Source organism: Python bivittatus, unplaced genomic scaffold, assembly GCF_059951505.1.
Source record: "Python bivittatus isolate LINGU-HERP-01145 unplaced genomic scaffold, Pbiv_v1 ctg000800_np1212, whole genome shotgun sequence".
NCBI classification, from domain to species: Eukaryota; Metazoa; Chordata; class Lepidosauria; order Squamata; family Pythonidae; genus Python; species Python bivittatus.
The window spans coordinates 604,871-619,775 of NW_028277105.1; the positions used below are offsets into that span (position 1 = coordinate 604,871).

Genomic DNA, 14,905 nt, shown 5'->3' on the forward strand with positions numbered 1-14,905 from the left:
AAGAAACCAAGGAAGCCACAAGCAACACCCTCTCACACTTGGCAAATTGCGAACACTCATGCTGGGCAGGTGTAATCTTTGAATATTTGGGCATCTCTTCCGTGGAATCACGACGTGCCTGGGTCAGTCAAACTTTGCAAGGCGAAAGCATGAAGCCTTTTGCTGCGTGGCAGACAAGAGTCAGGTGTAGAAGGACACCCTTGTGCTAGAAGTCGTCTGCCCAAATTCCTGAGGTCTCTCTTCTGAATTCCGCACTCTGCTGCAGATGTGCTCTCTGGCCAGAGCTTAGCTGCATCTTTCTTGAGGCCCATTTCTTGTCAGTTAAAACATTGTCTGAAACTAATTTCTAAGGGAAGGTCTGGCGTCCGTCTTGCCTTGACAGATAGATTCCGTTCCCTGTGGAAAAGGCAAATGACATCTTTGGATTTATTGTGGGCTCACACTTCAATTCCCGTTAGTGCTGGTCTTGGATAAATTCTGGAGCAGAAATTGAACGGTATGTGCCACCAAATTGTCGTTGACTCCTATTGACCACATGTATACATTTTCTCCATGATGACCTGTCCCTAACCTGTTTTTTCAGGTCTTCTAACAGTGTGCTCAACTGCAGAGTCCTTGGGGTTCTAGAGCTTGGCTCTTAGCAAGCACTGGACTTAGTAGCACTGGAGATGTTACCTGACCAGATATGAAACGTCTGCAAGAAAAGAACCAAGCTTATAGAATCCCAAAGGCTCTACGCTTCAACCATGAGCTACATCTATTCTCTTCTATTTGTGTACTCACCTCTGTAATTGAGTCCATCTCCCTTGCTGCAGACTGTCCTCTTCTCCTCTTTCCTTCCTTCTTTCCCAGCATCAGATCCTTCTGCAGAGAGCCGGGTCTTCACATGATGTGTCAGAAGTGGGATAATTTCAGCCTGGTCCTTTGTGCCTTGAGTGAGAACTCTGGGTTGATTTGTTTGGTGATCCATTTGTTTGTTTTCTTGGCTGTCCACGGTATTCTCAGGAGTCTTCTCCAGCACTGAAGTTCAAAAGGGTCAACACTCTTTCTATTCAACTGAAATTGTAACGAACTGCCACTCTCAACTCCCAATGCAGGAAACTCTCCGTGAAACCGACAAGGGTTCAAAGAAAAGTTCATTTATTGAGAAATAGCATACAGGTCGAAAGCATTGCTAAGACTGAGCCTGCGCACAGCAAAAAGTTACTTTTACTCTTTTTCCCCCTTGCACCCCCCTAACCTTCCAGGCTTCTCACACTTGGCCCTTGGTACGACCTTGAGAATTCCTAAGACTCTGATAACAGCCCATCTGCCTCTAACGAACCTCTTGCTTCTCCACCCCCCTAATGGCAGAACCAAAGCAAGCAAGCTGGCAATTAAAGTGGTTAATTGATTGCAAGGATTCTGATAGAAATCCTCAGTGTTAATGTAGAAAGACTTAACATTTCACAATTCTGCTGTCCCAAATTCACATACCCCCCTTTCATCATCCCCAGCTATTTTTGCAATATCCCCATGGCTTCACATAGGAGGGCACTCCCATCATCAGGCATACGTGCTCTCCCTTCAAAGCTTTTGGTAGGGAGATTCAGTAATATCACCTATCGAAAGCATTTATGCGTATATTCAGACACTGAGACTGTTACTCCTGCACTTCTGAAATGTTCCAAAACATAAAGGAAAGGCAATCTATACATTAACAAAACAAATAATAAATCATATCTTGGGAGGCCTGCTGCTCCTCTTACAGGGTCTCTTCAAGACCAAGAGCCCTTGAGGGAGCTGTCCTCCATGAATTTATCCACTCCCCAGACAAGAGTGCCTTCAAAAGGCGCCAATGAGCAATACATTTTGATGTGATGAAAAGGCTAATAAAATGGAGGGTACTCCCATTTCCTCTTTCATTTAATTTCTAATTACATTTCAAAGCCTCTTAAATAAAAGTTTGTTAAAATAAATTGGCCTTTCCTCCTGGGGGGGTCAACAAATGTTCCTCCAGGCTCTGCTTGAGCAGAAAAGGATGGCATAAATTGTTCTGCCTTCCCTGCCAAGCCCTATTCTTGGTCAGTAATGGGGTCCTCAAGGGGTGTCCTTGCACTTTTGATGAGACAGTGATTGGTGGATTTGCCCGGCAACTTTCTTCCTCTGACCTAGCCTCAAAAGCATTGGGATAGGTAACTGCAAAGAGGTCTCCATGATGTGTGATCTGATGGGGCTTTCCTGTCATCTGAGGGACAGGACACGAGGGCTGTATCTGAGCGGAGGTCTAGCGCTCTTCGGACAGAGGCCACAGCTGTCTTCACAAATGGCAGGCACAGGGGCGAGGTGTGGGGTGATTTGGGAGGGAGCAAGGAAGCGGGTCCAAGGAATGCCACGGCAGGCATTGGATGGCTGCATGGGAGCCCTCTATTTCAAGAACTATTATGGGATACAAAGCTGGTCCTCTCCCCTTTGGATGTTGAATGGAACTCACTGTGCCACCATTTAAACTACGTGTGTAACTATGTGCAACAAAGTGTGTAACTACGTGTACCGATGCACGTTGTGGGATAATTACAGTCTCCCAGTTCAGAGGTTTGTTTGAACAGAGGCAGAGAATAAAGTTAAACATAATTCTCCATGCTTGCTTAAGAATAAAGAGGAAACTTGTGACATTTCTACAAGTGAAATCATATTTTAATGAAGGAGAGTCTTCAAGGACGACTAGTTTGATAATAAGCTGCAGTAACCCTCATTCACTCAGGCCTTTGGCGACGGAGAGCGAGACCCCTCACTTCTTCACACTTGCCATCGTTTATCTGTAATGTTTTACTGATTTTATTGTAATTTCTTTGGTTGATGATTGTGAGCTGCCCACAAAAAACTAATAGTTGGGTGCTATACAAATTTAATTAATAATGATAGTAATAATAATAATAACAACAATAATAATTGACACCTTTAACACCATTAAGCAACAACATCTGCCTATCCCAGGTCCCTGGGAAAGACTTGATAGGTGGATAAAAAGGCCGAATCCAGTCTAACCATCTGGGTGACTAGGCAACCAAACATAATAATAATAATAATAATCCCTCTTGTCCTTGTTCCTTTCCAATTCCAATAGCTGTGACTGTCAGTGCTCAGAAGTAGCCCATGGAGTGGGGGAAAAATGGATTGACAATCTAGCAATCGCATCAATGTCGCCTCTTAGCAAACATATAGATAGAACAGTGGTGGGGCTTATCTCCAAAGGAGATGAGTCTGCCTACCGGGATGAGGTGGACCGGCTGCTTTCGTGGTGCGGAGACAATAATTTGGCCCTTAATATCAACAAGACCAAGGAGCTTATAGTGGACTATAGGAGGAATAGATTAGATGTCCAGCCCCTGGTTATCAATGGAGACCGAGTGGAGCCGGTGGCCAGTTTTAAGTTTCTGGGTGTTACCATAAAGGAGGACCTGACCTGGGGCGCTCATATTGCAGCCTTGGTTAAGAGGGCCCAGCAGAGATTATTACTACCTGAGACTTCTCAAGAAACACCAACTGAATGGAAAACTGCTGGTGACCTTCTACCGCTGTACCATTGAGAGCATTTTAACCTACTGCGCCTGTGTATGGTTTGCTAACTGCACGGTGGCAGATAGGAAAGCACTCCAGAGGGTTACCATCACTGCCCAGAGGATCACTGGTTGCCCTCTCCCCTCTTTGGAAGAACTTTATAGTTCCCACTGCCTTAAGAAGGCTCAAAATATTCTTTTTTTTTTTTTTAATAAAATTTTTTATTCTTTACAACAAACACAAAACATACATAAACAAACAAAAACATACAAAGGCATAAAAAAAAAATCTTCCATTTTATACCGCGTGTCAACCAGTTACCAAATCGTTGGTGCCCCTTTCATAATCTTCACTCATTTATATAAATTCTCATATCATCTATTCAAAATATACTTGTATACTTATCAATTATCAATCATTTATAACTAGTCTATAAAATCATTTATTACAAGAAATTTTAGCTTTCAATAGGATTAGTAATACATTTTTATCCATCGATTATATATGTATATATATATATAGTAATTAATATCAAATTTCTATTATAAAATTTCCTAATCCATTACATTACTATATTTTCTCATCCAATCATTAATAAAACAAATCCCGTGTCATATAAAATTGCTTATCTTCTTACTCTAATTTCAAATATCAATTTAACTCATCTCTGCACATTCCATAATTTTCAGTAACTTCCTCCTGCATAGGTACTTTTTCATTCTTCCAATTCTTAAAAGTTACAGTTCTAACCACTATCAAAACATACTTAATTCTTCACTACATGTTTCAGCAAAAATATCTCTAGTTTAAAATCTATATGTTACTATGTCCAACCATGTATGAATTTTAGTCTAATATCTTAAAACATTTACAATCAAATACAATTCTTTACTATATATCTCAGTTTTATACCTTATTCAAACGCTTGCATAGTTTTAAGTTCACCCTTTTCATTCAATATCCCAAAATATCTGGCTGTTTATTCCTTTTTCTATATTATTGGATAAGAGAAGGCAATAATAAATGTCCTTTCAAACATTCTGCTTTTTAAAGCTTCTGTCAGTTCCATCATTGTTGTATTCCCCTTGTTTTTTCTTTAGGCATCTGGAGTAGTTTCTTTCAATATTGTTTTACTTCTTCTTTTTAAGTATTCTCTTAGTAGGATTTTCCATTATAATCTTGTATAATCTTTTTCTCACCCTCAGTACCAAGAACAAGTCTGTCCCTCTTCATTTATCAATTGATTAACCCTTTTTGATTCTCAGTTTATAAGCCTCAAAATAGTTCTGTTTAGTGTTTCTGATTTCTTGTGCTATTTCTTCCTTTTCCATTGATCCCGTTTTATGTTTAATTAAGTCCATTTTAGCTTTGATATCTTTTTTTTTTTTCTTGCGGGAATTTCTGCAGCTCTTCTTCCAGTTTTTTATAGTCATCCTCGATAGTTTAAAAATCTTTTTCAGCATTGTGTTTCTCGTATAGTCTATTATCTTGTATAGACCTTCATTAAGTCAAAGGATTCTTTATCTTTGTTCTTGCCAAGAGAAAGAAAAAAAAAGAGCAAAAGAAAAAAAAAGAAGAGGAGGGGAAAGGCTAAGTCTCTTTAAAAATCCAACTGGGGGCGGAATAGAGAGCAAAGCAAAGCTTCTACCAGAAAGAAGAGCTACTGCCACTAAACAAGGCTCTTGTGACTAACTCAAACTTTCCATCTTGAATATTTTCAAAGTCGCTTTCAACTCCGCTTTCTTATTTATAGTTATTCGGATGGCACCTGTATAAACATGCACATCCCACTATCTTTTTAGAAAGCCCAAGGTCCTTGAGCATACGTCACAATGAAAAAAAAGACACTATATCGAGCCTCTAGATGGCAGTGCAACTTTCTTTCATTTACTTTCTCTTAACTCCACTTTCCCCATTTCCAAATCAAAAAATATAGGTTTCTTATAACAATAAAAAAATCTTAATCAAAAAGGAAGCTTGAGATAAAAGATTATTGAGTATTGAAAAGAAAAAGCCAGTCCAGTTAAAAATATATATTTTTAAAAGAAGAACATCTTGCCAATTCCACTAAAAAGGGAAAGTTAAAAAACAAAGATTTTTTTCCCCTTTTTTTTTATAAGGCTCAATCTCGCCGCTTAATCCACTTTTCTTCACTTTTAAAAATCTCTTTAAGTTACTTAAGGTGTTCTCTAAGAATAGTTGAGTAGTAAAGGTCCATCTCACCCGGTTGACACCCCTCTCTTTCTTCTTCCTTTGGAGCTGTCCCGGCTTTCGCAGTCATTAAATGGCTGCCTCTCCTCCGCTGGCTTCAAGAGCTTCTCCTGGGATCAATCTGGGACTTGCGGTGTCCCTGAGATCCGCAGGACGCGCCCTTTGCGATCACCATCTCTACGGGATGGCTTAGGTCCATCGGGACCATCGGGGGGGGGAGATATCGGCTGCGATCCTGGGAGCCCAGGATCGCCCGCCGTATCGCCGCGACGCCAGCTCCGCCCTCCTAAGAAGGCTCAAAATATTCTTAAGGATCCATCCCACCCGGGACATTCTTTTTTTGAACTATTACCATCTGGCAGACGGTACAGGATAATGAAAACAAGGACTAATAGGCTGAAGAATAGCTTCTATCCTAGAGCTGCAACTATACTGAATTCTATCGTATAGTGCAGTATTAATGTAGCATCAGGGGTTGTGCAATATGGAATGTGAAGGTTGTGTTATATGTGTTTTATGTGTGTTATGTGTTTTATGGTTTTTATATTTTTAAAGGTGCACTGGGGTGGCATTAATTTCGTTGTACAAATTGTACAATGACAATAAAGATTTCTATTCTATTCTATTCTATTCTATTCTATTCTATTCTATTCTATTCTATTCTATTCTATTCTATTCTATTCTATTCTATTCTATTCTATTCTATTCTCTGCAGGAGGTAGACTCAATGGCACTCCCCAAATTAGAGCTCTCTTCGTGCTAGTCTTACTTTTTGAATGCAGGTCCAGAGCTCTTTCAACAGAGCGCTCAACCTGTCTTCAAAAATGGGTTGGTTGCTCCTTCCGGAGAGCGCTGCATCCTTGACCATAAGGAGCACACATTGTGCCTGACTGGTGCCTTACGGTCAGTCGGTACCCAGGCCGATGCCCCTCCGGGAGCCAGGGGTCTATGGACAAAGCTCAAATGACAATGGGGTCCTGCCCAAGTACTGGGAGGGAAGGGGCGGGCCTGCCCCCAGCAAACTAATTGGCCAACAGGAGCTGGGCACATCGCAGCCCTCGACTGCGCCATCGACCTCATTGTTGACCAAGGTCATAGTTTGCTTCCCCAACCAAAACGTGTTGGGAGCAAAGCAAAGAACATGGAAATAGCAGTGGATAAAAACGAGAGGGTCCTGAATGAAACAACATGTTCACTGACTCTTATTATATTCCCTACATAAGGTGGATTCACTGCATGACCAAGACCTCATTCAGAAGTGCCCTTTGATACTGATGTCATGAAATCAGCAGACTTGTCTGGGTACATCAGAATTAAAACAATACAATACAATACAATACAATACAATACAATACAATACAATACAATACAATACAGTGAGGTAGAAATACTGGTTTGTACACGATGAAACATCTATTTTAGTCCTTTGCAGATTCAAGAAATCTCCAGGGTATCTGAAATACAGAAGTGCTCCTTGAGGGGAACTGGTGATAGGAAGTGAAGGAAGTTGATCTGTTTAGGTCCTCAGACCTCTGAAGAGGGGAGGTGTGCAGACCTCGAAGTTCATTTTAAAAATGCCTCCCTGGCACCCAGAGAGAGGAATCCAGAAAAGATGGGAAGATTCAGAGATGCACCCTCGACTCAGCTTTGACAGTGCTGATCTTTGGTGATGAGATCTCAGCCTTCTGGTGCCAAAGCAGAGCCAGATTAAGGTCTGCTGGTGCCCTAAGCACAGCCCAACAAGGGGCCCCTCGGCCCTTCCTTTGCTTAACTGACAAAACATTGAGACCCAAAAACTACCGAAAGAAGAGATTAAATACAGTGGTACCTCGGGATATGAACGTAATCCGTTCCGTGACTCTGGACGTATCCCGAGTTGGTCGCAACCCGAGGCAAATTTCCCCATAGGGTTCAATGTAAATCCGGTTAATCCGTTCCGCCCTCCGCCCGAATTTGGTCGCAACCCGAGGCAATTTTCTCTTCAGAGCCTGACTCCCGCCAAGCCTGCTCTGCATTTTCTTTGGAGCCATGCTAACACGCACACCAAAAACCTTCGCAAAACACCGCAAAACACACCACAAGCCTCACCAAACGTCTCCTTGCTACCGCGACCTCGCCCACAGGAAGCTGCGACCGCGTGGCAGCAGGGAAAATGGCCACGTATCCGGTTCATAACCCGAGGTAAATTTTTCCTGCCGAAGCTGGTCGTAACCCGAAATGTTCGTTAGTAGAGGCGTTTGTATCCCGAGGTACCACTTTCAGTTTTCCTCCAAGCCATTTCCCAGGCCGAACTCCAAACTATATTAAACTTTGAAAATGTATTAATAATTTTAATATGTTTTAATGTATTGATGTAATGTAATGTATTAATATTAATGTATGAATACTAAGTAGCTATAAGCAATATAAGTAAATTATTCACTTGGAAGTAGGGCAATAGAAAAGGGGCAAATTTTCAACACTTTTAAATCCATTCTTCCTTAAAATTGGTATAAGGGAAAAAATAAAGAAACAAAAACTTACAGAAAACTAGAGCCGAGGGTGGCAGTGAGAGAGTTCAGGGCATGATAGATGGGGGAAAAAACTCTGTGGTGCCCCCTTCTTTTGGTGCCCTCACCAGGGTTATTTTGCTCAAAGGCTAATCCAGGGCTGTGCTCAAAACAAAATCCTGGGGAGGGCAACACACTCCGTCTCCTCCGGCCCCCATCTGAAAGAACCACCACACTTTTAGGGATGGGCATTTAGACCTCACTCTTAATACTTGCAAGTGCTTCTAGTCTGGACTACCTCAAAGGGCTGATGTTACAGGAGTAGCTTCACCCTCCATGGATGATAGATGGAGCCCTTCAGAAGTGCATGTGTAACTGTCTCAGTGTCTGAGTATATGCAGAAATGCTTTCGACAGGTGATATTACTGAATCTCCCCACCAAAAGCTTTGAAGAGAGAATGTATGCCTGATGGTGTGTCAGGATCTGCGCAAGCTAGAAATCAAAGCATAATTAAAATGTAGAATAGTGATGCATAGTTAACAAGGTTAAATGTCAGAATGGTTAATTGGAGGCCCGTTTGCTTGTTCCTGCCATAAAAGTCAGGAGAGAAGAGGGAGGAAAATATCCAAGCCAGGTGCAACCGTTATCTTGGCTAGAGGCGCCAACAAGGTCAAACAGTCATGAGAGCAGGAGAAAAGCGTGAAGAATTTCAAGCAGGAAAAGAGAGTAGAAGGGGGGGGAAGGGGGGTTAAAAGGAAAGCTTCTGGCTGGGAAAAAGTTAGACTCAACAATCTATAGACGCTGTATGCTACTCTCAATAAAGAAATCTTTGATGGAACTAATTCGAGTCCAGAGGATTTACTGAACTTGGGAAATGAGTGTGCAGACTCTGACAGTGAGTGCTCTCCTAGGTGAAGCCCTGGGGATATCACAAAAATATCTGGGATGATGGAAAGGGGATACATGAGCTTGGGACAGCACAGTTTCAAATGTTGTGTCCCTTTGTACATTGACACTGAGGATTTCCATTGGATAGAAAGAGTATTGACCCTTTTGAACTTCGGTGTTGGAGAAGACTCCTGGGAATACTGTGGAAAGCCAAGAAAACAAACAAATGGATCATTGGAGACACCAACCCAGAGTTCTCATTCGAGGCACGAAGGACCAGGCTCAAATTATCCTACTTTCTACAGAGCATGTGAAGACCCATCTCTGGAGAAGGCCCTGATGCTGGGAAAGGAGGAAAGAAGAGAAGAAGAGGAAGACCAGCAGCAAGGCTGTTACAGTTACAGTGGCGATGGGGGCACCTGAAAGGTTGGGGACACATTGTCATGGAGAAATCTATCTCCGTGGTCTCTAACAGTCGACAACGACTTTGTGATGGAAAAATAATAAAATAAAGCTGGAAACTCTTCCCCCCTCCCCCTTGCCTCTCTTTCTGCCCTCCCTCCCCCTTGCCTCTCCTGCAGACTCTTTCCTCTGCTTCCTCCTGCCATTCTTTGCTCATGCACAACAGGATCAGCTCCAACCTATTGAATGACCCAAGAGTGACCATGTTCCCCTGCCAAAAATAGCCCTCTTAACACTATCCTGATGAAACAATGGGAGGGCCATCACCTGTCTGCTGAAAGGTTTGTGGAAGGGGCAACCCCATAAGGAAATCCTTTGCTAATCAGTGAGAAACCTCAGGATTTCACCCTTATTAAGAGCACACGCAAGATTCGCTTCTCTTTTGCAAGAGATTCTTCAGTAGAGAAAAACATTTATCCCCCATTTAACACCTATTCAAACCTATCACTGCATCAGAGCCCTCAGATTTCCTACCTCTCAACCTGAACAGTGTCTAAATTCTATGCTTTTCTATCATTCAGGGTCCCTCCTTCTTGAAAGCAGGCACCCAATGATCATTGCGATAAACCTGGTTCTTCTCCTCAGCGGCGTGCTCCTGTCTTTGGCAAAAAATTCCACAACAGCTTGATCGCACACAATCAATCAATCAATCAATCAATGAAATCCATCAATGTTCTTGAAGGGCTGTCAGTGCTGACTCCTACCTGATACTCCTGGAAAGCCTCCTCCAGAGGAATCACCCAGTGGTCCCTGTTGTCTCGGGCTGGGTCGCAGACCAGGCAGATGAGGGTCTCGTGGTCCTTGCAGAAGAGCTTGAGGGGCTCCTGGTGCATCCTGCAGAAGCTCCCTCCTTCCTCGCCCCCAGGGTCGCAGCGCTGGGCGATTTCTGCCATACCCATCAGCTGCCTGTTCGCGAGGATGTTCTGGGGCATGAAGGTTTGTCTGCACTGGGGGCAGGAAGCCTCCAACAGTGATTCCCCCCAGCTGCGGGTCAAGCAGCTGCGGCAGAAGTTGTGGCCGCACTTGGGGATGAGCACGGGGTCCTGGAAGTACTCCAGGCAAATTGGGCAGGTGGCTTCTTCCAGCAGGTCCAGCACAGGCGCCCCAGCTGCCATCACTGCCTCCTCCATAGGAGCGAGTAAGTTAGTTTCGCTTTTCCTTCGCTCCTTTTCCTGGAAATCAGATTGCCTTTGTTCCTTTTACAGTCAGATTGGCTGGCTTCTTAAAGTAGAAATGCTAAAATAAAAACTGGGGAGAAGCAAACATTCCTGGGACGGAACAGAGGAAAACCTGGAGTGAAACAGGCTGGACCAAACCCCTGAGAAAGGCCCAAGTGAAACTGGTGCTGCCATTGATAGGACGCCGCAGAGAGAAAGGAGAACGGCCGGGTGAAATCATAACCTTCCTCTCTTTGGCATCTGATGCCCCCTTAATGCCCCGACGACCATCCGGCAGAGGAAGACCTGCCTGGAGCGCCCAATTCCCAGCCAGCCAGCCAGCCAGGAAATGGAGCAGGGAAAAGAGCAAAACTGGGCGAAGCGACTTTTCGCTTTCCCTTCGGCCCTTCTGCTTGAAAGCAGCTGATCGTTTTTCCTGTCCGCCAACCCAGGAATCCCAGACGAATGATTACTGAATTTCTAGCATGTGCTCGCTGACTGGGTGCATCAAGGAAAAAAATCTTAGCTATGGAACCAGCTGAATTCAGACCAGACTCCACAACAGTGGGAATTTTTCTCCTTCGCTTGCCTGTCCGTGAAATATCTCAGTCTCCCAGGTGTCTCCCTCCCTGTCAGCTTTATAGATCGGAAGCTGTCCTGGGATCAAAGCTCCTGCGAGAGGTGGTGGCCAAAGCCGGCAGGCGCCTCTCTCGACTCTCATCTGCTCCAGCTAATAGAGATCCAGCAGAAAATAAGGCAGGTTAGATACGCGGATGGCAGAGAAATGACCTGTACCTGTGGGAAGGAAATCAACTCCCCCCCCGCCCATGTCAAAGCTTCCCATTTGTCTCACGTATCACTGTTTGGATTAACAGCAATGAAGGCATACGATTAAATGATAGGAAGAATGGGCTCACCTAAAAAGATTAAGAGGTAGCTGGAAGAATCAAGGGTCCTCCACGCCAGCCCCAAATTAAATAGCTAAAGACCCAGCAGGAAGGGCCAGCGTTCCTTCAACCCAAAAACTCGGATCACAAAAAGATTCCTTCCCCAGGGATCTCCCTTCCAGTGAGGCGATACCTGAGGAGGCAAAGCGGGGAGCCCCAGCGCAGGAGGGCGCCTGACCTCGGGAGGCGCCCGGGGGCCTTCGCCGCCAGCGCCCCCTGCTGGACTCCCGCAGATGGCCTCTGCGCAGCTCCTTGAGCAGCAGGATCCCCCCTCTGAGGGAGCTCCGGGGAACCTCGAGCACGCCTGCGCATCTGGCTCTCGGGAATGAAGCCTCCTCGCTCTCCAAGCCACCGCCCGCGTGCTCATTCCCAGCCCGAGAGGAACCGCGTAAGCCGCCTTTCTACTCCCAACTCTGTGTGTTTGTCTGCGGGCGCCGGCGTGTGTGTTCCCCGTTCCCTCAGCTCTGTTTTGCATGGCCAGCAAACAGCCCCATTGAGGACCACGATAACTGTAATCACGGGGACAAATATCTACAGCCCAGGCTTGTGACAACAAAGAGTTACCAGTAGTTTTCTTTTGTTTTGCGTTTATTCAAGTGTGTTTTCTCCATTTGTCTCTCTGAACCATGAATTTCTTGAGGCTATTTAGACAAGTTCTTCTGTGTGCCTCCTGCTGGTTTCTACTCCCAACTGTATGTCTTTGTGCACGTGTGCATGTGTGTGTCCCCCTTTCCCTCAGCTCTCAGGAAGGTAAGGCTGCTCCTTTTTCCTTAACCTCACCCTTCTGATTTATGCCTTCCTCTCGCTCCAGAGATTCCTACTGAATCGGGGGGGGGGGGGGATGAAAAGGGCACCACCAAGTATAGCAATGGGAAATAAAATCTGAACAATGACTGGAATTCTATACTTGTTGGTGTTGTGCATTCCTGACATGCCACATATTTAATTTTTTTTAATTACTTTTGTAGAGACCTCCTCTTGTACTTTGATTTCGGTGTATTTCTCTTTTTAAACTGACCTTTTCTCCTTTTCATTTCTCTTCTTGAGGCACATGTGCTGGTGCCCGGTGCGCTATCTATACTTAAAGCCAATTCAGAACGTTGCCAGGAGAAACAAGGCCCGGCATACACACCGGAGCCATTGGAGCTGTGTGGGGGGAGGCAACCTAACTCTGTTCCCACCCCCCAACAGATCTGGGATTCTGGGGCCTTTCAATGGAGCTCTGGGTCGGAGGAGAGGAAGTCTCCTCCCCACGGAAAGGCAGGCGAGAGCTCCAGTGGTCAGGAAGTGGCAGTCTTGAGTAGAGGAAGACTGAAGTCTCCGTGGACTGCTCTGAACCGCTGGGAGTGGGTCTCAGTGAAGGTGGGAGGGTTGGGCACGGTTGCAGAAGGTGAGCGCGAAGGGACAAGGCGGTCTTTTGAAAGGCATCGGGAGATGCACGCGGACGGAAGCAAAGGAAACACACCGTATGTTGTAAGAGGGTTTGTGAGGGGTGGGTGCGTTGGGAATGGAGATGAAAGTGGACGCCTGTTGACTGGCAATTGTTTGAGGGCCCGATCTCAAGGTGGGAAGGCAGTGGATCTAAGCGCAGAGTTGCAAAACAGCAGCTATCAGCCATTTGAACGGCCCACCGCCCCCAAGCGTGCTTTGCATTCCAACTTTGATCAGCAATCTCATTCTCTGCTTTGCAACAGGAATCCGGCATTGGCCCTAAAGGGGGGTCTTCGTGTGTTTTAATTTTAAACTAAATGGGTTATGGGGAAAAGTTTACTAGGTTTCATCTTTTTCCCTCAATATGGATATTATGAACACAAGGGAAACCATGTTTAGGACAATATTTGATAGCGCCTCCATGGACTGGTATGGTCTATCTGAAAACAAAAGAAAAATAATTTTTAACAACTTTTGGCTCTGGAAGCAATCCAGGCATTCTATAAATTCCTGTGTCAATGTAGATCCCTTCTCTCCAGCTTTTCAAGTTCTCCTTCTAGGAAATTATTAGGAATGAGAAGGTACTGAAGTCCATAGCCGTTGAAGTATAGAATGATGTCTTCATCTAAGTCGAAATGTGATGAGCGGTCCACGTTTCGTCTCAGGGCTGCTGGCATCCGTCCTCCCATCCATGCCCTTTCACAGCATGAGGGGCTGCTGTCTGGGAAAGCCTTGCTACAGTTATGCTGACCTCTCCTGACTTGTCTTCCCTCTGGCAGCAGGAACCAGCCTGGCAGCTTCATCTCCCACAGCGTGATCAGGTCGTTGTGGCATTTTGCCAAAGGAAGGAAGGAGCACAGCGCTGAGGAGAAAAGAAGCAAACTTTATTCAACGATCCTTGGGTGCCTACTTTCAGAGAAAGAGGGACCCTGAACAATAGAAAAGCATAAAATTTAGACACTTTTGAGGTTGAGAGGCGGGAAATCTGAGGACTCTGATGAGAGGATAGGTTTGTCTAGGTGCTAAATGGGGAATAAATGGTTTTTATCATGCTCTTAATCTAGCATGCTCTTAATAAGGATGGAATTCCTATGATTTCTCACTTAGCAGCAAACGATTTACTTACGGGTTGCCCCTTCGCAGACAGGTGAAGGCCCTCCCATTGTTTCAGCAGGATAGTGTTAGGAGGGCTATTTTTGGCAGGGGAACATGGTCACTCTTGGGTCTTGGAGCTGATCCTGTTTTGCATGAGGAAAGAATGGCAGAAGGAAGTGGAGGAAAGAGATTGCAGGAGAGGCAAGGGGGAGGGGGGCAGAAAGAAAGGCAAGGGGGAGACGGGGAGTTTCCAGCTTTATTATTTTTCCATCACAATAGTGTATATATACACACCCAGGTATTTCATGTTTCTACGTGCATGTCTGTTTGTGTGTGTCTATCGAGTGAGAGAGAGTGGTTATATATGTGCAACACATACATATTTCAGCACTTATTTGACAGCATTTCTCAAAAGATACATAATTAAATCTCATTAGGAAAGTGCTCTATATCTCGCCTCCTTCTGTACTTTGTATTTTAAATATTGTGCTTAAATTTTACTCTCTTAAAAACGCTCAAGGTGTAGATTCTGTTTTCAAGGCAATATTTGTATAGCTCTGAAGAAAGGAAAGATAGAAATGTTATGTTTATCCTCCTACACCCTCCTCTTCGAGCTGCTTCTGTGGATTAGTGGAAACGTTTGCATGGGCTGTGAAGGATCCCACAGTTGCCACGTCTGGTGGA

At 44.6% G+C, this 14,905-nt stretch overlaps 2 protein-coding genes across 2 annotated transcripts in view; both read right to left on the minus strand.

The window, feature by feature from the left end:
* The window catches only part of LOC107326744 (zinc finger protein RFP-like), a 163,869-nt gene that overhangs the window by 128,369 nt on the left and 20,595 nt on the right, over positions 1-14,905 (minus strand). The window lies entirely within an intron of this gene.
* On the minus strand, positions 203-10,736 carry LOC112543140 (zinc finger protein RFP-like). Its single transcript, XM_088128701.1, has 2 exons — positions 10,296-10,736; positions 203-396 (listed from the first exon to the last, which is right to left on the minus strand). The coding sequence occupies exons 1-2, from the start codon at positions 10,719-10,721 to the stop codon at positions 340-342; spliced, it is 483 nt and encodes a 160-aa protein (XP_087984827.1). The 5' UTR covers positions 10,722-10,736; the 3' UTR covers positions 203-339.

Coding starts and splice junctions, on each gene's coding strand:
- LOC112543140 (XM_088128701.1), bottom strand. CDS start 10,721: ATGGAGGAGGCAGTGATGGCAGCTGGGGCGCCTGTGCTGGACCTGCTG. Junction 397..10,295: donor AGGCTTTCCAGGAGTATCAG/GTAGGAGTCAGC, acceptor CCTTTTCCACAG/GGAACGGAATCTATCTGTCA.